We start from the raw sequence: 23,231 nt of genomic DNA, 5'->3' as shown, positions 1-23,231 counted from the left end.
GGGCCCAGCCTGGGGAGGATGGGCCGGGACTCTTGGCTCAGGGGCCTCTGGCAACAGGTCCAGGCCTTTCCCCACCCTCGTCTCGGCCCCTGCCCTGGCCTCGCCCACACTGGAAACCGGGAGCGCGGCTTTCTGTGCCAGTCCTGCCCTGCCCCGGGCTCCCTTCACCCCCTCACTCCAAACCGGTCTGCCCAGCCGTCCACCACGGAGGGGGAGCTCCCACCCACCTCAGACACCCCAAGAAAGCCAGAGCCAGAGCTGAGGGTGGACAGGAGGATGGTTTACTCGCAGGAGGGGGAGAACAAGACCAACACGGGTGTGGGCAGAGGGGACGGGGAGGGACGGACGGCACGGACAGTGCGCTCAGGCCTTCCTGCCCGCCTCGGGGTGCTTCTGCCGCAGGTGTTTGTCCAGCGTGGCGCGCAGGCCGAAGGGCACGCAGCAGTAGGGGCACTGGAAGCGGGTGCCGCCGGGCCCCAGCCCATGCATGCGGCGGTGCCGGTTGAGCTTGCTGCTCTGGGCGCAGGCGTAGGGACACTGGTCGCAGGCGTAGGGCCGCTCGCCGGTGTGGGAGCGCCGGTGCACGGTCAGGTTGCTGCTGTTGGTGAAATGCTTCCCGCAGAACTCGCAGTGGCCCCCGGGCCCGCGGCTCTTGCCCGCTGGCTTGGGCATCTTCCTGGGTGACGTCTTCTGGCTCTCGGCATGGTCAGTTCTCTCTTCCTCAGGGACAGCTCCCCAGCTGTCCCCACCGGGACCGGCCTGGGCCCCACTGCCTGGAGCCCCAGGTTCCTGGACACCTGCGGTGGCGGCAGCGCCAGCCCCCACGCCCCTGCTGCATGGCAGCGTGCTGGCTGGGGCCGCAGCGTGGGCGGCCGGCTCCGGCGGGGCAGTGGAGGCCTGCTCCTGGCCGGTCGGGGCCACGCAGGGGCTCTGGGGCAGTGGCTGCCGGTGGGTCTTCTTGTGCCGGTTGAGCTTGCTGCTCTGGGCGCAGGCATAGGGACACTGGTCACAGGCGTAGGGCCGCTCGCCGGTGTGGGAGCGCATGTGCACCTTGAGGTTGCTGAAGGAGCTGAGGGTCTTCTTGCACACTGAGCAGGTGGGGCTCCCCCGGGGGCCCTTGGTCTCGGCTGGTGGCCTCAGCGGCCCCACCACTGCCGACACAGCCGCGGCCACCTCGGCCAGGCCCAGCAGCGGGGCCTCAGGGGCTTCGGATTCCGTCTGGTAGATGGACAGTCCGTGGTCCCACTGGGCGTGGCGCAGCAGCTTCCAGGCCCCGGTGAACTGTCGGCCGCAGCGCAGGCAGCTCAGGGCCTTCAGCTCCGTAGGCTCTGCAGAGAAAGACAGGGGCAGGGGTGAGTGGCCCACGTGCAACAGACATGGCGCCCTCCCTGCCTCCAGGAAGGGGGTGGGGGTGGGGAGGCAGCAGCTTTGTGCATTTGAGGACCTTTTTTTAAAAGTGCTATCAACTCTAAGAGTGGGCCGGGCTGGGGGAGTGCCACTGGCCCTGGTGGCTGGGGGAGCTGAGCAGGGGTATCCCGTGCGCCAGGCCAGACGCCTGGCTCCCCACAGCTTGCCTTCAGGACAGGACAGAAGACCCTCCCCCGATTCCTAGATGGGTACAGAGGCAGTTCCCCAGGGCCACACCTGGAAGGTTTGAAGAAGTTCTGGAATATTAATTGGATAAGCTCATGTGCCCCACCCAACAGGAGAGGACCAGGGTCTGGCTGGGGGTGGGAGGCGTAGCAGCCACCCGGCACATGGATCCCCAGCTGAGAGGGCCCCCAACGTGACATCTTCCCTTGGCCCTCCGGGTGCCTGTGGACACCTCCCAGCCCCTCCCAGGCAGCCTTGGAGGGGCTGGCTCTTGCGATGGGACAGCGTACAAGGGTCAAATTCAGACCCAGCTCCTTAGCTGTGTGGCTCTGCGCCCTCCCCCCGCCCCCGTTTCCTCTGTTGCTAGAGTATGGTGGTCCTGGCGGTCTCCCTTCCAGGTGGCCATGACCTCAACGAGGGGGCAGTGGAGTTTGGGCCCATAGGATATCTGATAACCGTAGGAGCCTGCAGTCCCTTGGGAGTATTGTTTCAATGAGCCCATCACAGCCCCTCCCTCAGCCAATCACGGCCCCTCCCTAGCCCAGCCCTCACTTTAATTCCATTCAGAAATCCATAAGTAGGTGCTGAAAGTGCGGGATAAGCCTCCAGGCCAACGCTGATCAGGAAGCTCCCTAGGGGGAGGGGGTGGACAAGCACCCTGGGCTCGGGGGTTTAAGTCCCTCCCAAGAGAAGAATTCCAGGTGTCCAGCACCCAGGACCTGGCTCAAACCGGGGGCTTTCCAGCATGTACGGCTGGGAGATTCCACAAGGCCAAAGCCAGAAGCCTCTTCCCTGGCCCCCACCAACTATCCACCACCATCTCAGTCATGACCCATGGAGACACGGGAGGAGCTGGCGGTCCCCCTGCTGGCTGGCCTCTGCCCCCCTCCCCCAGGCCACTGCTCTCCCCAGAGGTCTCCCCTACAGCCACTCTGGTCCAGCCACCTGGCCAGTTATTTCTGGCCAAGGGGAAGGAGAAGTGAAACCAGATTGGGGGTGTGTGTGTGTGGCAAATCCCCAGGCCAGTTTTCTGGGGCTGGCCACACCCTGTGGGCGGCCCTCCTTCCCTGCCCAGCCCTTGCCACCCCCCTCGGCCCCCCCAACTCGCAGCCCTGGGACTTCGGGCAGGCCCTGGCCACGCCTAGGCTGCACCCGGTGGGGAGCCAGAAAGGGGAAGTAAAGCAGAGTGTCCTGCCTGTCCAGCTCAGCCCCCTCTTCACAGGAAGCCGAGCCCTTGAACTTGAGAAGGTGTCCGCGCCGGGCGTGCACTCACCTGAGCCCTGGTTGGGACCGGGGCCACTGAAGAGCTGACAGCCCAGCTTCTTGTGGTCCATAAAGGTAGTGATGGCCTCCAGCGGGAAGATCTGCAGGCAGCGGCCGCAGGTCAACAGATCCGGCTGTTTCTCAGGCTGTTTCTCGGGCCAGGGCTGGCGGTCTGCAGGGAGGAAGCGGGCGGTGAGCGCGGGGTGGGGCCAGGATGGGGGCTGGGGAAACCCGAAGGTCAGGAGAGGGGCTAGGGGCTGGGCGCGGGAGGCTGCCGCGGCGGAGGTGGGGGGGTCCCATGCGAGAGTCCGAGAGAGGGAGGGAGGGGAGGCTGGGTCCTGGGCAGGGCGAGGGAGGGCGCTCACCGGGAGGGCTCGAGGTCAGCTGCGTCCACAGGGCCCAGGGGTTCCGCGCGCCGAGGGCGTGGAGGGCGGCCCCGGCGGGCACGGAGCCGGGCGAGTGGCGAGGCTCGCCTCCCAGCTGCGTGGCGGCGGACACCTCCCGCGGGGAGAGGGGCGCCGGCTCCACGGCCTGGAGGGGCCGCGCGTCCGGCTCCGGCTTCACATCGATGACGAGCTGCGGCATCTCCATCTCGTCGTCTTCGCTGGAGGCGGGCTCGGGGTCTACTCGGCGGGGCGTGCTGCCGGCCTTGCGGCGCGACATGAGGTGCGCGGGCCGGCCGAGCCGACGGGCTGGCGAGCGGAGGACGCGCGGGCGCTGCGCGCTCGGGCCGTGGCGCTCAGGTGAGTGGCTGCGGCGACCCGCCGCGGACTCTTACACGTGCTGGCCGGGCCCTGGCTCCGCCCCCTGGGCGGGGCCTGCCGGGAGGGGACGGGGCGGCCCCGCAGGGGCCCCGCCGCCAGCCCAGCTCCGGCCCGAGGCCCCGCCCACTGCTCGGGGCTTAGGGACCGGACTTGGTCGTCTCAAGTTCAGGCGGCCACCCGTGATCCCATTCCGCGGCTGGTAAAACTGAGGCCGGGCGCCGGCGGGCGCGCGTTTCTCACCACTCCCACTCGGCGCCCGATAGCTGTACCGCGCCAAGTACAGTAGTGCTTCGCAGTACGCCTCGAATTCGGCGACCCGGGCGCCCGTCCTGCACCCCAGGAGGCTGCGTAGACAGCAGAGGGTGGACAGGTGGCGCGGGGCGAGCGAGGGGGTCGGGGTGAGGGCGCTTCCGTTTCCTCCCCGACTGCCCCCCTCCCCGGGCCGGCAGTGTGGAATTGAGACCCCAGCCCGCCGGTGGGCCTGGGTGGTCAGCAGTGGCCAAGGGAGGGGACCCGGGGAGCTGGGTTGAGATCAGTGGGACGATGCGGACAGCTCCAAAAGGATCATGTATTTTTTATTTATTTCCATTTTCTTCGAGAGAGGCAGAGCTCTCCCAACCGCTGACTTGCTCCACAACAGCTCCCGGTCCTCTGGGGCTCAAGGAACCCAGGGGCGGGAACTCCATCTGGGGCTCCCACGTGGGCGGCAGGGTCGCCCCTAGAGCCGTGGCTTCCTGCCTCCCACGGTGCTCCTTAGTGGGAAGCTGGCATTGGAAGCAACCTGGGATGCGGGCAGGGCATCCCCCACACAGGGCCTTTGGGCTACCTGGAGGTCTCCTGGTTTTCCTAAGACAGGAGCCCTGGGAGGGTTCGGGGCGCAGGGTTGTGGCCACACACACACACACACACCCGTGGGAAAAGTGGAATGAAAAGGAGAGCTGTGGGTGCGGAAGAAATGTTTACCATTTGTGCATAATCAGAGACATCCACTGTGCTCCCGCACCTGGAATCAGGGCGCAGCGTGGTCCCCGCCGGCTCTGGGCAGCTCTCGGGCCCTGCCCCACCCTGCCCCACCCTGGGTCCAAGAGTTTTCTTCCTGGCACCCAGCACGTGGTGTGCAACAATGTCTGCCGACTGCCCTGGGGTCGGGGCTGGGGGCTGTCCTCCCCCTTCGAATTCCCCGGTGCCGGTCTCCAGTGCCTCGCATTGTTATGCAGCGTGAAGCCCATTGTCCTCCTAAGGGCTCCCTAGGCCTCCCTGACCGGACTATCTACGAAGTGGCCCCACCCTGCCGAGGGCCTTGCATATCCACTTCTTGACCTCCGGCTGTCCCCAGTGTCCCCCGAGGCCTCGGTTTTCCCGTGGCTGCAGCCAGAGGACCCAGCCACCTGCTTCTCCAGTGCCCCCCACCCCCAAACCAGCCCGATCTTACCATTATTTTTTTAATTTCCCTTTGTATCGAGCCCAGTTCAATCTCCACCCACCCCCACCCCCCAGCAGGGAGGCTCAGAGGCAGGGACTGGCTCAGGTTGTCCGAGTCCATCTTGGCCCCAAGATAAGGCTTATGGAGCTCCTCCTAGGTGCCCCGAAGTCTTCCCAGCAAATATTCCCAGAGCACCTGGGAGCCGCTGGGAAGCCCAGCTTCGTGCTAGCGCACCTGGGAATCAGTGGAGGACGGCCCAGGTGCTTGGGGCCCTGCACCTGCGTGGGGGACGGGGGGGGGGCTCCTGGCTTCAGACTGGCCCAGCTCCGGCCATCGCGGCCATCTGGGGAGTGAACCAGGGGATGTAGGACACCCCCCCCCCCCCCCGCCTTTCAAATAGATCTTTAAACAGAAAAAAAGGAAATGCGTTCGCTCTGTGCGGGGCGCGAAGGTTCACATTCTCTGCCCTGGTCCTCAGTGCGCCCTCTGTTAGGGGCCGGAGGACACAGCGCCCAGCCCGCTCACCCCAGCGGCCGCGCGCCGAGCCTCTTCCCTGCGCGTGGCCGCTGAGGGCTCCGTCCCGGGCTTGCTGGCTGGGATGCCCAGTGCCCCCTGCAAGTGAGGGGCAGGCGTCTGCACGTGCAACCCCAGCTCAGCTCTTGCCCCCAGCCGGGAGGCGGTCAGCCTCACTTTCTTCCTCCGGGAAGTGGACGCTCGGACGCCCCCGGCTCGCAGGCGCGCGCGGTGAGACCCGAGCGCCCCAGGCGGCCCCAGGAAGCCCGCCGCGACCACGTGGGGCGGCGGCGCGGCCGGAACCCAGGCTCCGCGGCTCGCCGCGCGCGCCGGGCCCTTGCCGCGGGGGCGCCGGAAGTGGGGGCGCCTGCGCCGGCGGACCTCGGCGAGCTGCGGGCGCTGCCGGGCGTCTCCGAGCGTCTCCGAGCCGGGCCGGGCCGGGCGGGCGGCGGGCAGAGCCGGGGCGGCCCGCGCGCGGCGGGAAGGCGCAGGCAGCGGGTGAGAGCGGCGGGGAGCCCTCGGGTCCGGGCGCTGGGCGGGAAGTGGACGCCTGCGGGCCGGGAGGACCCGCCGAGTGTGGAGGAGCCGGGCGGTGGGTGGCCGGGGCGGAGCCGACGGACCCTGCGCAGCCCCCGGGCGCCCAGGGCTGGGGGAGGTTGTGCTGGGGGTCCTGGCCCCCTGGGGTGGCCCCAGTGGACTGCACGCGTGGATCGGGGCGTCCCCCGGGCTGTGTGGGTGGACCTGGTTAAAGATGCCTGGGGGCATGGCTGTAACCCGCGACACTCGGCCCATCCCCCACCCTGAGGACGGCTGGGGGCTCGCGGAATGCGTGCGGATCCCTTCCCGTGTTCTGTTCAAAGGCGGGGAAGAGGGGGAGAGATTGGTGAACCTCGCGCCCCAGCCGTTGCCCCAGGCCATAGAGTCCAGCCGTTTGGGTTCGCCAGCAGGGTGTGGACTGCCCCCGCCCCTGCAGACCTTGGGGTAGAAAGCCCCTGGCTGGGAGGCTGAAGGGATAAAGCTAAGCCTGTCCGCCCTTGCCCTGGGGACACATCCTGTGTGACCTTTCCCAGGCAGTCCTGATCCCCTGGTCGGCCTGGGCTGCAGCAGGGCCGTGGGGGTGCCCATGGGAGGGCCACTCTTGGGCTCAGCCCTTCATTAAGTTCTGATGGAAGCTCAGGGTGTGGACCTAGGTGGGAGGAGGAAGGCCCTAGGGGCTGGTGACCCCTGAGTGAGAGGGAGGGACTCTGGCCAGATAAACATGTAAATATCGCTTCATCCCTGGAAACCTCCAGTCCCCCTGGACTGCCCCTCCCCTCGCCCTGCCCCAGCCTATGTGTTAGTGAGGGCACTGAGGTCACTGTCCCCCCACCCCACACGACCCCCGCCCACCAGGGTCCAGTCCCTCTGCTGCTCTGAGAGGCCCCTGCACCCCCGCCCCCACCTGCCGCAGTCTGCCATGGTCTGGGCCTGGAATTCTTTGCCCCATTCCTTATTTTGTCAGGGTCTCTGCCCAGATGTCACCTTGTCACAGGGATCTTCCTGAGTTCCCTCTGCCCCCAGGCTGGGCCAGGGGTCCCCTCTGGGCTGCTGCTTCTCTCCCTGACATCTGGGGACAATAGTCCAGGTGGGGGTGGGGGTGGCTGGACCAAGGAAGGCTGGTGACAAGGGGAGGTGGTGACAAATTGTGGATTCTGGGTGCATTTTTTTTTTTTTACAGAGTTAGTGAGAGAGAGACAGAAAGGTCTTTTCCGTTGGTTCACCCCCCAAATGGCCGCTATGGCTGGCATGCTGCGCTGATCCGAAGCCAGGAGCCAGGTGCTTCTCCTGGTCTCCCATGCGGGTGCAGGGCCCAAGGACCTAGGCCATCCTCCACTGCCTTCCTGGGCCACAGCAGAGAGCTGGCCTGGAAGAGGAGCAACAGGACAGAACCAGCGCCCCAACCGGGACTAGAACCCGGGGTGCCAGCGCCGCAGGTGGAGGATTAGCCTCGTGAGCCATGGCGCCGGCCTCTGGGTGCATTTTGAAATTAAGGTTGCAGGCCGGCGCGATGAGCTGGCCGCAGTGGCCATTGGAGGGTGAACCAACGGCAAAAAGGAAGACCTTTCTCTCTGTCTCTCTCTCACTATCCACTCTGCCTGTCAAAAAAAAGAAAGAAATTAAGGTTGCAAAGAGTCCGGGGACATACTGTCCCCTGCCCCCCGATCCTCCCTCCCGACAGGCCCGTGCGCCCTCGTACGCGCAGGGTGGAGCAGGGAGGCTTCTCAGAGTCGCAGCAGCCACCTGATTCTATTAAAAGTCTTTTTTTTTTTTTTTTAGCAATTTCTTTTTTTACTTTTTTTTTTTATTTTATTTTTGACAGGCAGAGTGGACAGTGAGAGAGTGACAGAGAGAAAGGTCTTCCTTTGCCGTTGGTTCACCCTCTAATGGCCGCCGCGGTAGCGTGCTGCGGCCGGCGCACCGCGCTGATCCGATGGCAGGAGCCAGGTGCTTCTCCTGTCTCCCATGGGGTGCAGGGCCCAAGCACTTGGGCCATCCTCCACTGCCTTCCCGGGCCACAGCAGAGAGCTGGCCTGGAAGAGGGGCAACCGGGACAGGATCGGTGCCCCGACCGGGACTAGAACCCGGTGTGCCGGCGCCGCAAGGCGGAGGATTAGCCTGTTGAGCCACGGCGCCGGCCTAAAAGTCTTTTTTTTTCCTTAACGATTGTTTGAGAGGCAGAGTTGTAGACAGAGGAGAGACCGAGAGAGAGGTCTTCATCCACTGGTTCCCTCTCCAGATGGCTGCGATGGCCGGAGCTGGGCTGCTCGGGAGCCAGGAGCTGCTCCCGGGTCTCCCCGCCATCCTCCACTGCCTTCCCGGGCCACCGCAGGGCGCTGGATGGGAAGAGGAGCAGCCGAGGTGTGAGCTGGCGCCTGTGTAGATGCTGGCACCGCAGGCGGAGATGTTACCACCCACTCCACAGTGCCGGCCCCGTTCACGTTCCTGTGCGTAGACTTTTATTTACTTGGAAGACAGAGGCAGAGATGGCCCGTCCACTGAGTCACTCCCCAAGTGCCCATGGAAGCCAAGGCCGGGCCGGGGCCTCCACCTGTGTCTCTTACGTGGGTGGCAGGGCCCGTCCCCTGCTGCCTCCCGGGGTATATGGGAACCGGGGCCAGGACTCGGACCCAGACCTTCCTATGTGTGGTGCATAAAGGAATGATCAATGCATTCGGGGTGGCTTCACCCACGACGCCACAGTGCCTGCCCCCGCCCCCGCAGCACCCTAACCTCTGTCAGGCACGTGCCCCTAAACTGAAGACACACGGACGCACGGAATCCAGAGCGTGGACACTTAGAGTCAGCGCCCCTGCCTGTGCAGTCTCAGCGACTGCTCTTGCTGTTGCTGTGGCTACCGGCCGGTTGCCGCCCCCTCCTCCCCCCTCCTCCCCCTCTCCCCCTTAGCCACCGACATCTGTGTCTCCCCAGCTTCCCGGCACAGCTTGTCGTCCGGGGTCTTGATTTTTCCTGATCTGAGAGGTGAGGAATCCGCCCCCACTCTGGCTTCTGTTTGCTTTTTTTTTTTTTTTTTTTAAGATTTACTTATTTATTTGAAAGGCGGCAGCATTACAGAGAGGAGAGATCTTCTACCTGCTGGTCCACTCCCCAAATGGCCACTACTGCCAGGGCTGTGCAGGGCCGAAGCCAGGAGCCTGGAGTTTGATCCTGGTCTCCTGTGTGGCATCTGTGTCTCTTACATGTGGGTGACAGGGGCCCAAGCACTTGGGCTGCTTCTGCTGCTCTTCCCCGGCCATCAGCAGAGGGAGCTGGATCGGAGGTGGAGCAGCGGGGACGGGACCAGTGCCCATAAGCTGCGGGCGGTGGCCATGTCACAGTGCTGTCCCCTCGGTTGCATCTCGCTGGTGACCATCACAGCTCTGCCCCGTGTCCCCTTGCTGTCTTCTCCCCCTCCCACTTTGTGACCTGTCACCACTGACCTGCGGTGCTCCACAGGGGTGTTTGGTGGCTCATGAAGACTTTTTACCCTTAAGGATTTATTTATGTGAAACCTTCCATCTGCTGCCTCACTCCCTAAATGGCCGCAGCAGCCAGGGCTGGGCCAGACCAAAGCCAAGGGCCTGGAGCTCCATCTGGGTCTCCCACGTGGGTGCAGGGGCCCGAGGACTTGGGCCATCTTGGCTACCATTCCAGGTGCGTTAGAGGGAGCTGGATGGGAAGTGGAACAGCCGGGACTTGAACCAGTGCTCTGATATGGAAACGCTGTTGTCACAAGTGGTGGTTTCACCCACTGTGCCACGGCGCTGGCCCCACTTGCAGTGTCTTTTATTTATTTGAGAGGCAGAGTTACAGCCAGAGGGAGAGACAGAGAGGTCTTCCATCTGCTGGTTCACTCCCTAAATGGCTGTAATGGCCAGAGCTGGGCCATTCCGAAGCCAGGAGCCAGGAGCTTCTTCGGGTCTCCCACGTGGGTGCAGGGTCCCAAGGACTTGGGCCATCTTCTGCTGCTTTCCGAGGCCACAGCAGAGAGCTGGATGGGAGAGCAGCAGCTGGGATCCGATGTAGCACCGTACGGGATGCCGGCACCGCAGGTTGAGGTGTAGCCTCCTGTGCCACAGCACCGGCCCCACACGCAGGGGCTTAGTGGCGGGGAGGGTGCCCCGGGACGGAGGTCGCACAGCCAGGCCAGCCTCAGATCTCCGCCCCTCCGCTCCAGCAGACGCAGCATCTAGTGCGCTCTGTCTTCGCCACGTGGAATCCCAGGAGCTGGAGAGAGCAGTGGCAGAGGAGGTGGACGTGGGGAGGCACGGGCAGGGGTCTGCAGGTGCAGGGGCCCGGGAAGGGACCGCGTGCGCCAGCGTGACTGCAGAGGGGAGAGCGAGCGTGGACACCTGCGGGTGCCGTCAGCGCCTTGGCCTGTGCTGGGCAGGACACGAGGCGGGCGTGCTCGGAGCCGAGGAGGGAGGGAGTCAGTCGACTGGGCACGGGCGGACGCTCGCACCCTTCCTCTCGGCTCTGGCTGCTCTGCGCTGTTCCCGTGTCGTCCTCGCGTATACCGTGCTGGAGAGCCTCCTGCCCAGGAGCGGCCCCGGCCTCAGCTCTAGTCTCAGGTTTGGCCTGTCCACAGGTTTCTGCACGGAGAGACCGCCCACCTCACGGCCCACTCTCACCGGAGGATTCCTGCACCCTGCGCTCCGCCCTTGGCATTCACATTCTAAGGTAAGGAGCCCCCTCTCCTTCCCCGCCTCATTCATTCATTCATGTGTAATCTACAGGCTCTTTGTTTTTTTTTAAAGATTTATTTATTTATTTATTTGGAGGGGCAGAGTTACAGAGGTAGAGGGCCAGAGATCTTTCATATGCTGATTCACTGCCTCAGTGGCTGCAAAGGCCAGGGCTGGGCCAGACCAGAGCCCAGAGCCCAGAGCTTCATCCAGGTCTCCCGCGTGGGTGCAGGGCCCAAGCACTGGGCCACCTTCCGCTTTCCCAGGCGCATGAGCAGGGAGCTGGGTCGGAAGTGGAGCAGCCGGGACTTGAACTGTTATCCATATGGGATGCCGGCATCACAGGCTGCAGCTTAGCCTGCTGAGCCCCAGTGCTGGCCCAGGCGTTTCTGTTTTCAAGATTTATTTTTATTTATTTGAAAGGCACGGGGCCAGCGCCGGCGCCGTGACACAGTAGGTTAAACCTCCGACTGCAGTGCCGGCATCCCATATGGGCACTGGTTCAAGACCTGGCTGCTCCACTTCTGATCCTGCTCTCTGCTACGGCCTGGGAAAGCAGTAGAAGACGGCCCAAGTCTTGGGCCCCTGCACCCACGTGGGAGACCCGGAAGAAGCTGCTGGCTTTGAATCGGCCCTGCCTTTCTTTTCTTAAAGACTTATTTATGTGACAGGCAGAGTTTCAGACAGAGGGAGAGACAGAGACCGTCTTCCCTCCACTAGTTCACTCCCCAGATGGCTACATCAGCCGGGTCTGGGCCAGGCCAGAGTCAGGAACCAGGAACTCCATCCTGGTCTCCCACGTGGTGGCGGAGGCCCAGGCACCTGGCCATCTTCCCCTGCCAGGTGCATTAGCAGGGAGCGAGATCAGAAGCGGAACAGGTGGGACTCAAACCCTTGCTCTCACATGGATGCTGGTGTCGCAGGCCACGGCCTAGCCAGCCCACGGTGCCACGGTGCCACGGTGTCACCTGGAGTCTGTTTTGTCCCTGGGGTACAATCTCACCTGTCGTTATTTTCATGCACACATCATTCCAGAGTTGGGGGGTGCTGGGAGGGCGCTTCAAGCTTCAAGCAGCGAATTACGCTGCCGCCTGCAACGCCTGCACCCCGCATGAGCACTGGTTCAAGTCCTGGCTTTGGCCTGGCCTGGTTGCTGCCATTGTAGCTATTTGGGGAGTGAGCCAGCAGATGAGAGCATGCTCTCTCTCTCTCTCTAACTCTGCCTTCAAATAAATAAAATAAATCTTAAAAAAAAAGATGCTGGGGGGGGGGAGCCATTGTAATCCATAAGCTGTACATTGGAAATTTATATTCATTAAATAAAAGTTAAAAAAAAAAAGATGCATCCCATATGGAAGGGCCTGGGTTCGAGTTCCAACCCTATTCCATGTCCATCTTCCTGCTGAGGCGCACCCGGGGAGACAGCAGGGGACGGAGACAACAGGGGACGGCTCGAGCCTCGGCTCCCTGCCACCCACGTGGGAGCCCTGGGTGGCGCTCCAGCTCCCAGCTTCACCTGGCCCAGCCCAGCTGTTAGAGGCGTCTGGGTAGTCCCCCCACCCCCCGGGCGCGCCTCTCTGCCTCTCCAGTAAGTACAGGGGCTCTGCTGTCTTGTGCGGGCGACGCGGGGGAACGGGTGGGCTGGGGGACGTGGCAGCGGGTAGGCGAGGGGGTGAAGCCCCCAGCCCCTGCTGCTGCGCGCTCCGCGTGTAACGGCCTCACGCTTTCCACCCCACAGCCGAGGACATGCAGACTCCACTGGCCACGCCCGTGCCCGTGCTCCGGCTGCCGCGGGGCCCTGACGGCTTCAGCCGCGGCTTCGCCCCCGGAGGCCGCCGGGCGCCCCTGAAGCCGGGGCCTCCTGCCGCCCAGGAGCCTGCAGAGCCGCGGGAGCAGCGGGCCCGCGCCGCCCTGCGGGAGCGCTACCTGCGCAGCCTGCTGGCCATGGTGGGCCGCCAGGTGAGCTTCACGCTGCACGAGGGCGTGCGCGTGGCCGCCCGCTTCGGAGCCGCCGACCTGGACATAGCCAACCTGTACGTGTCGCAGCTGCAGACCCCCATAGGCGTGCAGGCCGAGGCGTTGCTGCGGTGCAGTGACGTCATCGCGTACACCTTCCAGCCCTGACGGCGCCGCTCCAAGCAGCTCTGGACCCCTGCTCAGTGAGCTGCTGCAGCCCCAGGACCTGCGGATCCCGGCCCGGGGGCTTCCTGTGGAGGTGGCAGGCGCTGCCCGGCGGGACTGTGACTGACTGGGGCTGGGGCCGGCCCTGCCCAAGAAGCCCCCCAAGAAGCCCGTCTCCCCGGAAACCGGCCTGCTGTGCTCTGCTGATGCGGCCCCCAGTGTGGCGGCGGGAACCGCCACTCCGGCAGCCCCGTCGCCGGTCACCCTGCACAGCCCGCCTCTGTTTACTTATAGAGACCTGTCCACTCGGCGGAGTGGCAGACCCTCCATCCGCTCGGTCACTCCCCCGTGGCCGCAGCGTCCCGGGCGGGGCCAGGGCGAGGCCCAGTCCAGAGCCCACGTTATCCGTCTCTACGTGAGTGGAGCATTTGAGCCGCCGTCCACAGCAGATCGCCCTTTAAAAAATCTTTCTGGGGGCCGGCGCTGTGGTGGAGCGAGTTAGGCTGCCGTCTGCGCCGGCATCCCATGTGGACGCGGGTTCGAGTCCCGGCTGCTCCACTTCCCATCCAGCTCTCTGCTGTGGCCTGGGAAAGCAGTGGAGGATGGCCCAGGTCCTTGGGCCCCTGCACCCGCGTGGGAGACCCGGAGAAGCTCCTGGCTCCTGCTGCGGTCTGGGGAGTGAACCAGCGGATGGAGGATCTAACTGCCTTTCACATAAAATAATTTTAAAAACGTAGTTTCCGACCCTTTTTGTTTGTGTCCTCTCAGAGCAGACTGTAATCGAAACCCTCCACTGTGCATCTGTACCGGGGGTGACTCTGTACCGGGGTGACGTTTGTCTGATCTCAGTCGCGAAAGTGCAGCGGCCGCTGACGAGCGGAGCGAGCCCAGCCTCTGCCATCCGCTCATCCACTCCCAGCGCCACCCCGGCAAGCCCCCCGCTTGTTCTCGGGTTGCCTTGGCAACGACGTGGCTCCCTCTGCCCCAGGTCCATTTTAGGGCCCTGTCCCCTCCGGCCCGGGGTTGCCGGGTGACGAAAGTGCCGTGGCGAATCGCGAGCGATTGAAGTGCGCGTGCCGGGGGCGGGGCCTCCGCCGGGGCGGGCATCTACCTTCACCTGGCGTTTTGATTTGGCAGATTCGCCTCTCGCTTTTGGAATTCCTCCCAGCGTTTCCAAATCAGGACTACCCCGTCGTTGGCTCATAGTTATTTTAATATTAAGCTTTATTTTATACAGCGTTGCCCAGTTACCGAGCGCTACTGATGAAACTGTAGTCTGCAAACAGCAGGCTACGGAGCGAGCAGAAAGCGGGCGGAGGGTCTTCCCGGTCGGCACCCATCACCTGTTCGTTTTCCCACGGAGCGCAGCCGCTGGCGCCCTTCCGTCAGCGTCAGCATCCTTTTACCAAGCAGCAGCAGCAGCCCGGCCCCTCCAATCAGACGCTCGTGTCCTGTCGGCTCCCTCCGCTTCTCCGTTACGTGGGCTCGTGACGAAAGTGCGAGCCCGAGCCTCGGCCGGGAGGTCCGCGCCTGCGCGCTGCTCCGGGAGACGGCGTCCGCCCGCCCCGCCCCCGTCTGCGCTTCCGGCGCTGCAGATTCGCCGCTCACGGCTCTGTTTCTTTGCCGTGGCTCTTTCTGATCTTTTGTTCCCCCTTTCACGCCGCCCGCGAGACAGTCCTGCCTGCAGGTGGCTTGGTTCTGTTTTCGGGCTTTCTCAGGACGCGGACGCTCCCCCGCCCCCGGCTACTCTAGCGAAAGTGCGACTGCGAACGCGCCGGCGCGCTCGGGCTCGGCGGAGGCGCGCTCGGGCTCCCGGCGACGACGACTACGACGACGAGGCGAGCGGACGGAGGCGGCGCCTGAGGCAGCGGTGGAGCCCATGCCCCGGGACGGCGGGAGGGCCCGGAGAGACGAGTCCGGGGCCCGGGGCATGTCCCCGGGGCCCCCGTGAGCAGGCGGCGGCCGCGGCGGCGATGGAGACCCCGCCGCAGGAGGCGCCGCCCGGGCCGGGCGCGGACGGCGACGCCGAGGAGGCCGCTGGCGAGGCTGGGTCCCCCAGTCCCGCCTCGCCCCCCGCCGACGGGCGCCTCAAGGCGGCGGCCAAGCGCGTCACGTTCCCGTCGGACGAGGATATCGTGTCCGGCGCGGTGGAGCCCAAAGACCCCTGGAGACATGGTTCGTTGCGGGGGTGGGCTGCTCCGGGGGGCACGGGCGCCCCCGCTGGGGGGTGCCTGGGGGCGGCCCCGCGAAGCCAGCGGTCAGCGGCGCCCCGGAGGCTGCTGGGCAGGAGGTGGCCGTGGGGCTGGGGAGGTGGAAGGTGCCTGCCGTGCGCCCCTCCCCCCAGGGATCGAAACCCCAGGGTTTGAGACGGTGGGCGGGGGAGGCAGACTGGAGGCCTGCGGGGTCGTGGGGTCGGAGGGCAGCGGCTTCGGCGTCCGTGGTGCGCCCCCGCCCCCGGGACCGTGGAGAGGGGCGAAGCTGCTGCCTGCAAGCCTTGGGCCCGGGGGTGGGGGCGGTGGGCATCTTGGCCGAAAGAAGCGGCAGGGATAGGTGCGGGCTGTGGCCGTGGCGGAGTAGCTGAGGCCCCCCGGCCTGGGAGCGGAGTTCGTGGTCAGTTTGCCGGCGGGGCGGCCGTCGGAGCTCGCGCCCTCCTCCCCGGAACAGAAGCAGGAGGTGGCCGGTTTCCCTCCCGGAGAGTTGGGGACCGTGGGGCGGCAGGCGCGGAGCTGGCTGGGCGGTGCAGGTGTGGGGTGGGGGTGCCGCCCGCTGGAGGGGTGTGTTGGGCCCCTAGGGGCAGGGACAGCGGGGGCGGGGCTGCGAGGAGTGGGACCGCCGGCTGTGGCTCCGTGGGTGTTGGTCTGCTGGCCCCGTCTGTGGGCGGTGGAGGCCCTGGTGGCCTTGATGGCGGCTAGAACCGTGGTCGCCGGCACCTGGACACACAGGGAGCCCTCCGTGAGCCCCAGGGTGGTCGGTCACGCGGCGGTGACTAATTTAAGGCTTGGTGTTGGAGTGCAGGGCTTGGGGGCGAGGGGCTGAGGAGGGAAGGGGTCGGAGCCGGCCCTGGCCGGAGCTTGGTGTGCAGGAACGGAGCAGGACCTGGAGCGGCAGAGGGGGCCGTGCTCAGAGCAGAGGCGCCGGCCGGATCCTGAGCCCTCCGCGGCCCACCCTGCGCCCTCAGGCTGCTCCCCTGACTGCCCGGGCCTCCGCGTTCCCGAGCTGGCCGGGTGGCCACTGCGCGGCACTGGGTAGAAGAGGACGGAGGGCGTGTAGGAAGACCGGCGGGCCAGGCTCGAGGGGCGTGCTCGTGGGTGCGCTCTGGCCGCGCAGAGGGGCTGGGGGCAGGGTTTCTGGGCTGCAGGTCGGCAGCAGGGGTGCGCTCTGCCGGCGGGGGTGCTGTCTGCGGGTGGGGGCTGTGCACAGCCCTCACGAGTTCCCGCCTCGTAACCAGCAGCTCGCCTGGCAGCGAGGCCGGGCGGTGGGCAGAGAGAGGGAGGGCGGCTGCAGCCGGCGGGGGCGGGGGGGGGGGGGGAGGGAGCCGCTGGTGGTCTGCCCTGGGGGGGTACAGGCAGTGACACCTTGCAGCCTGTGGGGAGGACTGGGCCTCAGGCTTGGGCCGGGGCCGGGCTGTGGAGGAGTTGGGCAACGTTGGTCTGGGATCCGGGGTGAAGTTGGTCTCTTTGGATTTACAGGGTGGGAGCACCCAAAAGCAGGTGTTAGTCTCTGTGCCTGGGGGGGGGGGGCAGTGGAGTGTGGGAGAGGACGCGTGATAGACAGCTGGGAGGCCCGAGGGGCTGGGGCCGGGGCTGCGGGGAGGTGGGGAGGTGTCTGCCGGTCTTGGACCAGGGAGAGGCTTGTTGGCTCCAGGGCGTGGGAGGCGTGGGGGGGGTGATGAAGGGGTCTGCTGGGGACACGCTGGTGCTGTCCCCCAGGCCAGGGGGCGTCCGAGGAGCTGGCGAGTAGTCCCGAAGCTGCTCCTCAGGGAGGGGTAAGGTGGCCCGGGCTGGGAGGCACCGGAGAGTCCCGGTGTGCACAGGAGCATCCCTGGTGTGCACAGAAGCATCACCAGCTCGGTGGAGGAGGGCGTGAGCGCCTCGGGCGCGGGACATGACCCCCGCCTCGCACACCACCCGGGGTGTCGGAGGCTGGGCTGGCCCAGGGCGGGGGGGGGTGTGTGTGTGTGTGTGTGTCTCTGCAGCAGGCAGAGCCCCGTCCGTGGACAGGAAGTGAAGCCTGGGGAGGCGGCAGGGTGGAAACCTTGAGTGCAAGCCCCCTTTGGTGCTGCCGAGCTGGGCACGTGGGTGCTGGGGCCCAGGCCAGGCTTCCAGCCCAGACTGCAAGAGTGACCCGAGGCCGGCCGGGCGCCCCAGACCCCGCTGAGCCCCGTGTGGATGACCCGAGGCTGGCCAGACACCCCAGGCCCTGTGTGGGTGACCCGAGGCTGGCCGGACGCCCCAGGCCCCGCTGAGCCCCGTGTGGATGACCCGAGGCCGGCCGGATGCCCCAGGCCCCACTGAGCCCCGTGTGGGTGACCCGAGGCCGGCTGGGCGCCCCAGGCCCCGCTGAGTCCCGTGTGGGTGACCCGAGGCCAGCCGGGCGCCCCAGGCCCCGCTGAGCCCCGTGTGGGCTCTGCAAGGCAGGCGAGCGAGCGGACCTTGGGATCCAGGCACGTGACGGTCTCCCTCCCTCCCGGGCTGCAGTGACTCATCCCCGCGCCCGCTTCCTGCCTGGTGCTCCTGGCGTGTGTGCCGAAGTGGGGGTGTCTGCAGGCCACCCTCTGTGGCCACTTGGGCCTCTGGGTGGGGGTGGCGAGGGCAGCGGCCGAGGTGTTCTGAACCCGGGGTGCAGATGCCACACTGTTTGTTCTCCTGGAAACCCAACCGCACGTTTTGTCCTTGGAACTGGTCTGGCAGGTAGGCAGAGGTGCAGGCTGAGGGAACTGGCTCTTCGTGACAGTGGGGGAGGGCTGGGGCGAGGGGCGCTTTGACACGTCTGCTCAAGTTTCCATCCGGGCCTCAGCCTCAGCCCTCGCCTCCTGGTGCCGGAGCTGGCAGGTGGATGCGGCCCCGGGCGGCCTGTGGCTTTGGGCTCCGGGCCTGAGCCCGTCTGTGACAAGCCGGGTGACCACGGGCAACTTGCCCAGCTTCTCTGTGCTGGGGCCCCGGCAGCCCGTGTTGGCCACTAGTGGACCAGGATTGCAGACGCTGGCTGTGAGCCCAGCCTCTCCACGTGCCGGCCGACAGCTTCGGGCAAGGTGCGGCCGCCCCTCAGCCCTGTTCTTCCACAAAGTGGCCTCCGCCACCCCTGCCCTGCTGGGACCCCGGGAGGTTCACAGTGTGGGTGGGCGAGGGCCTGCACGCCCTGAGTCGTCGGCCTCCGACTCTGGTCTGTGCTTCGGTCCTGTTTGCTGCGTGACCCCGGCCTGGTGGTGTTAGTGCCCGCGCAGCGGACGGGGTGAGCAGGAATCGGCGTCTTCCTCGCTTCCATGCCCCGTTGTGGTGTTTGCGAGAGACTTTTTGGGGCAGTGGACTGGGTTTGTGCTGGGACAAGCGCTCCTCCGTAGAATCTGCGACGGGCTTGGCGTCCGTCCTGCAGGCGGGCGGGCGGGTGGGCGGGCGGCAGAAGTGCGCGTGTGTTCCTGGGAGCGAGCTGGTGTCCCAGGCTCCCGGCTCCAGGAGGAATGAGAGCTGCGGCGCCGAGTACCCTGTCTGCCCGGGCACAAGAGAAGAGGCTGGGGCAGGGGGACAGAGTCTGTTTTCCCAGGCTCCCCAGGCAGGGCTGTGCCTGGGCCCGGCCCCCCTCAACCCCGCCGCTCAGCAGCCGGCCTCGGGACTGCCCTCCCGACCTCAGCTTGGCCCTTCACGTGTGTTCGCGGTAGATCCCAGGGTGAGCACTGAAGAGCTGGCTGGGGGGCAGCTGTGGATGTCCCGGCTCTTGCCATCTCCCCAAGTGTGACCGCTTCCAGTGACCGCAGCTCCATCGTCTCCTGAGAGCCTGAGTAGTCCCAGCCCACACGCTGTCTCGGGTAATACAGATGGTGCTGTAAAATCCAGACAACTCCAGCTCCAGGACCCATCTGGCCCAGGGGTCTCTGGGAAAAAACACAGAGCCCACAGGGGCCTGGCTTCCATCTCTGGCAGTGGTGGTGCGCATGCAGCCCACGAGCCTGTGCTGCCAGTTCCAGCTCCGCCCTGGGCCCCTGGTCCGTGTGGGGATGGGAGGTGACAACAGTCACCCATGCCTGTGTGGGATGGGAGGTCACAGCCACCCATGCCTATATAGGATGGGAGGTGACAGTCACCCATGGCTATGTGGGGATGGATCACAGCCGTCCATGCCTGTGTGGGATGGGAGGTCACAGCCGTCCATGCCTGTGTGGGGATGGATCACAGCCGTCCATGCCTGTGTGGGATGGGAGGTCACAGCCGTCCATGCCTATATAGGATGGGAGGTGACAGTCATCCATGGCTATGTGGGGATGGATCACAGCCGTCCATGCCTGTGCGGGATGGGAGGTCACAGCCGTCCATGCCTGTGTGGGATGGGAGGTCACATCACCCATGCAATTCCGGCAGGCGCTCGAGAGCAGCGGGTGAAGTTGAGTGCAGCCGTGTCACACTGGGAGCCTGGCTTCCCCTCTCAGGGAGTGGAGACAGCCCTGCCTGCCCGGGCAGCCATGGGGACGGGTGAGCAGGTGCGAACCACCAGTGGTCAGGGGCACATGTCCGCCTGTGATTGCACCTACTCCACACTTCCGTGGCCTTGGGAAGTCCCACCCCGGTGCCACACTCTCCCATGGTGAAGCCATTTCGGCTTCTTTCAAAGCTTTTAGCTCCTCAGCGAGGACCGGAGACCCAGGGTTTGGGCCACGCAGCCAGGAGCACGGAGCACACCCCAATCCAGCGTCGGGCTGGGTGCTGCTCCCGTGAGCTTGGCCGTGGCACCCTCCGAAGCTGGAGGAAGCAGCTGTGCCCCATCGCCAGGGTAGGGTTAGGGCAGCGGGAGGCTGGGGCTGGCATTCAGTTCAGTGTGGGAGCGGGATGGGGGGACCCCAGTTCCAGGAAGGGGTTCACAGGCTGCTCCTGAGACGTTAGGCCCCTCGTGTGTGGTTTGTTTCTCTGCTCTGGGAAGGAGCTCCCCAGGGCGGGCCTGGCTCCCTGGGGGCCGTCTCAGCGGTGACCGGTGGTGGGTGGGCGTACACAGTGGGCATTCAAGAGTCGTTCACCCCGTTCCCCTTCGGCTCGGCAGCTGGCACAGAGCAGTTGCCTGAAGGTGGGGGTGGGGCTTGGCAGTATCCGCCGACAGCCCCAGCTCACGGGACGGGACGTGTGTGAGGCCTGCCCTTCGCCCATCCCTGTTCCCAGCAGGGCTCGGGGTGGGAGCCCTGCAGCCTGGTGCTCTGGGTGAGCGGGCCCGCTGGGGTGCGGCTCGTGCAGCACCCTCACACCCACCCTCCCTCTCCACCTCCGCGCCGTGGTCGTGCTGCTGCGTTCTGGGTGCCCTGGCTCCCCAGGGGGTGGGGCTGCTAGGGAAGGAGAGCAGGTGGCCCTGGGCAGGGCGGTGCTTCCCGCGGCTGACGGCGATGGCCACGTGGTCACAGCTCCCTGCTCCGGAGCTCTGTCTGTGCACTCGCTCAGCCTTCCCCGCAGCCAGAGAGACCACGGCTGCACAGCCGACAAGCGGAGGGGCTGGCTCCCCCCGCAGCCCGGCTCCCCAGGAGGAACGGTCCACGAGCCCCCGGGGCCCGCCACGCTCTGAGCCTGCTCTGGAAGGCCCTTCCTCTCCCGGCGTGTGCCAGCCCCTCTCCCTCCCCCAGCAGAGATGCCGGGCGTCCCGGGCTCAGCGGCCCCTTGCCAGCGCCCTGCCGTTCCTGCCCGTCCTTCTCAAGCCACCTCAGATGTCAGCTCCTCGGCGGGCCTCTGATCCCCGGACGGCTCTGCCTCTCACTCCTGGTTCCCGTGGCACCGCTGTTGATGCTTGTGTGTGTCCATCTCCCTGCACTGGACCAGAGGCTGCACGAGGGACAGCAGCCTGTCCGTTCGGCTCCCGGAGGGGCTCTGGGGGCTCTGTGCGGGATGAGTCTGGAGATGAGTGCGGTGGGGCACGCGGGGGTGCAGCTGGGGCAGGCGGATTGCGCTCTGGGGGCGGGTCCTCCTCGCTGTTTCCGGCAAGCACCTGTTTGGCCTCCACATCACCATTCTGCGGGCCAGAGAGGGGCGTCCTGACCGCCTGCGTCCCACCCAGTCCCCACAGCAGTCGTTGAAAGGAGCCTGGGGGCCGGCGCTGTGGCGCAGCGGGTTAACGCCCTGGCCTGAAGCACAGGCATCCCATATGGGCGCCGGTTCAAGACCCGGCTGCTCCACTTCCGATCCAGCTCTCTGCTATGGCCTGGGAAAGCAGTGGAAGATGGCCCAAGTCCTTGGGCCCCTGTACCCACGTGGGAGACCTGGAGGAAGCGCCTGGCTCCTGGCTTTGGATCAGCACAGCTCTGGCCGTATGGCCAGTTGGGGAGTGAACGAGCAGATGGAAGACCTCTCTCTCTGCCTCTCCTCTCTCTGTGTATCTGTGGCTTTCAAACAGATAAGTAAATCTTTTTTAAAAAATAGAAAAAAAGGAGCCTGAGGCTGGCCCCGGGGTGTTAAGCCGCTGCTTGCAGCAGCTGCATCTGCAATGCCTGCTTGAGCCCTGGCTCAGCTTCCTGTTAGCGTGCGTGCCTGGGAAGGTGGCGGCCCAGCCCCTGGGTCCCCGCCCCCCGGGGAGGACAGGCTGCGTGCCTGGCTCTCTCCCTGGCCTGGCCTGGCCCTGGCTGTTGCAGCCATCTGGGGAGTGAACCAGTGGGTGGAAGATCTCTCTTCTCCCTCTGTCTCTCTGCCTTTCAAATCACTCATTTGTTAAGAAAAAGTAGGCCTCGTTGATCTCCTGTTTCTTTTTCCTTTCTTTAATGATTGATTTATTTATTTGAAAGTCAGAGTTACAGAGAGACAGAGGCAGAGGAGAGAGAGGTCTTCCGTCCACAGGTTCACTCCCCAGATGACCACAATGGCTGGAGCTGGGCCTATTCAAGGCCAGGAGCCAGGAGCTGCTTCTTCTGGGTCTCCCAGGCAGTTGCAGGGTCCCAAAGACTTAGGCCATCTTCTACTGCTTTACCAGCCATAAAGAGCTAGATCAGAAGTGGAGCAGGGCCGGCGCTGTGGCATAGCAGGTAAAGCCGCAGCCTGCAGTGCCAGCATCCCATATGGACATTGGTTCAAGTCCCAGCTGCTCCAACTTCTGATCCAGCTCTCTGCTATGGCCTGGGAAAGCAGTGGAAGATGGCCCAAGTCCTTGGGCCCCTGCACCCACGTGGGAGACCCAGAAGAAGCTCCTGGCTTCGGATCGGCTCAGCTCTGGCTACTGTGGCCATTTGGGGGTGAACCAGCGGGTGGAAGACCTCTCTCTTCTTGCCTCTGCCTCCCTGTAATAATTGCCTTTCAAATAAATCTTAAAAAAAAAAAAAAAAAGTGGAGCAGCCGGGACTTGAACCGGCCCCCATATGGGATGCCGACACTGCAGGCGGTGGCGGCTTTGTCCGCTACGCCACAGCGCCTGCCCCTGCTCCCCTGTTCTTTTTTAATTTTTTTTCCACAGGCAGAGTGGACAGTGAGAGAGACAGAGAGAAAGATCTTCCTTTCTCCGTTGGTTCACTCCCCAAGTGGCCACTATGGCCTGCGCGCTGTGCTGATCCAAAGCCAGGAGCCAGGTGCTTCTCCTGGTCTCCCATGTGGGTGCAGGGCCCAAGCACTTGGGCCATCCTCCACTGCCTTCCCGGGCCATAGCAGAGAGCTGGCCTGGAAGAGGGGCAACCGGGACAGAATCCGGCGCCCCGACCGGGACTAGAACCTGGTGTGCTGGCGCCGCAGGCAGAGGATTAGCCTATTGAGCCGTGGCGCCGGCCATCTCCCCTGTTCTAATCACTCTGTGGACCCCCGCTCTCCTGCCCCACCTGGAATCCCCACAACAGCTTAGGAGGCCCACTGTGACCTGGCCCTGCGGCCCTCACTGGCCACATCTGGAATCACCTGGCCTTGTGCTCGCCAGCTTCCTGCCACAGCAGCTTCTCATTAGCCCTGGGACAGACGGAGCGCCCCACGGCCTCCTGCAGGCCGGCCCACGCGGGGCCCGGCAGACTGAATGGGTCCACGTGCGGTGCGGCTTTGGCCCGTGTCGCCGCGGACCTGCCTGCTTCTCTGCTGCCCGACCGTAGGCACCGAGAGGAGAGCGCGGCGTCTGGTTCGGTGCCACCGCACTCCCCAGTGCCCGCACCTCCGGGCACTGTGCCTGCCTGAGCAGGGCCCT

At 65.4% G+C, this 23,231-nt stretch overlaps 3 protein-coding genes across 6 annotated transcripts in view; 2 read left to right on the top strand and 1 right to left on the bottom strand.

Annotated features, from left to right (window-relative positions):
* Window positions 1-266: 266 nt before the first annotated feature.
* On the bottom strand, window positions 267-3,519 carry ZNF296 (zinc finger protein 296). Its single transcript, XM_062177187.1, has 3 exons — window positions 3,222-3,519; window positions 2,867-3,028; window positions 267-1,328 (listed from the first exon to the last, which is right to left on the bottom strand). The coding sequence occupies exons 1-3, from the start codon at window positions 3,517-3,519 to the stop codon at window positions 364-366; spliced, it is 1,425 nt and encodes a 474-aa protein (XP_062033171.1). The 3' UTR covers window positions 267-363.
* Window positions 2,745-13,628, top strand: GEMIN7 (gem nuclear organelle associated protein 7). 4 transcript variants are annotated; one of them, XM_062177191.1, is made up of 4 exons: window positions 5,984-6,054; window positions 10,682-10,773; window positions 12,186-12,366; window positions 12,517-13,628. In XM_062177191.1, the coding sequence occupies exon 4, from the start codon at window positions 12,525-12,527 to the stop codon at window positions 12,900-12,902; it is 378 nt and encodes a 125-aa protein (XP_062033175.1). In that variant the 5' UTR covers window positions 5,984-6,054; window positions 10,682-10,773; window positions 12,186-12,366; window positions 12,517-12,524; the 3' UTR covers window positions 12,903-13,628. The 4 variants fall into 4 exon arrangements, with proteins under 4 accessions (XP_062033173.1, XP_062033175.1, XP_062033172.1 ...); XM_062177189.1 differs by lacking the exons at window positions 5,984-6,054; window positions 12,186-12,366 and adding an exon at window positions 2,745-2,931; XM_062177188.1 differs by lacking the exon at window positions 12,186-12,366.
* A 1,090-nt stretch (window positions 13,629-14,718) lies between these two features.
* PPP1R37 (protein phosphatase 1 regulatory subunit 37) overlaps window positions 14,719-23,231 on the top strand; it is a 35,955-nt gene continuing 27,442 nt past the window's right edge. The window contains exon 1 of the mRNA XM_062176824.1: window positions 14,719-15,074. Within this exon, the coding sequence (XP_062032808.1) occupies window positions 14,873-15,074 (202 nt within the window). The 5' untranslated portion in view covers window positions 14,719-14,872. The remainder of the gene's footprint in view (window positions 15,075-23,231) is intronic.

The sequence above is a fragment of the Lepus europaeus genome, chromosome 19 (genome assembly GCF_033115175.1).
Source record: "Lepus europaeus isolate LE1 chromosome 19, mLepTim1.pri, whole genome shotgun sequence".
Classification (NCBI taxonomy): domain Eukaryota; kingdom Metazoa; phylum Chordata; class Mammalia; order Lagomorpha; family Leporidae; genus Lepus; species Lepus europaeus.
The sequence above is the reverse complement of the archived record's forward strand: the minus strand, read 5'-3'. Positions and strand labels throughout refer to the sequence as shown.

What these genes read in the sequence shown, in the direction of transcription:
- ZNF296 (XM_062177187.1), bottom strand. Translation starts at nt 3,519, where the DNA reads ATGTCGCGCCGCAAGGCCGGCAGCACGCCCCGCCGAGTAGACCCCGAG. An exon ending in GCTGACCTCGAGCCCTCCCG is followed by an intron (nt 3,029 to 3,221) that starts GTGAGCGCCCTC and finishes TCCTCCCTGCAG; the next exon opens with ACCGCCAGCCCTGGCCCGAG. An exon ending in CGGTCCCAACCAGGGCTCAG is followed by an intron (nt 1,329 to 2,866) that starts GTGAGTGCACGC and finishes CTTTCTCTGCAG; the next exon opens with AGCCTACGGAGCTGAAGGCC.
- GEMIN7 (XM_062177189.1), top strand. Translation starts at nt 12,525, where the DNA reads ATGCAGACTCCACTGGCCACGCCCGTGCCCGTGCTCCGGCTGCCGCGG.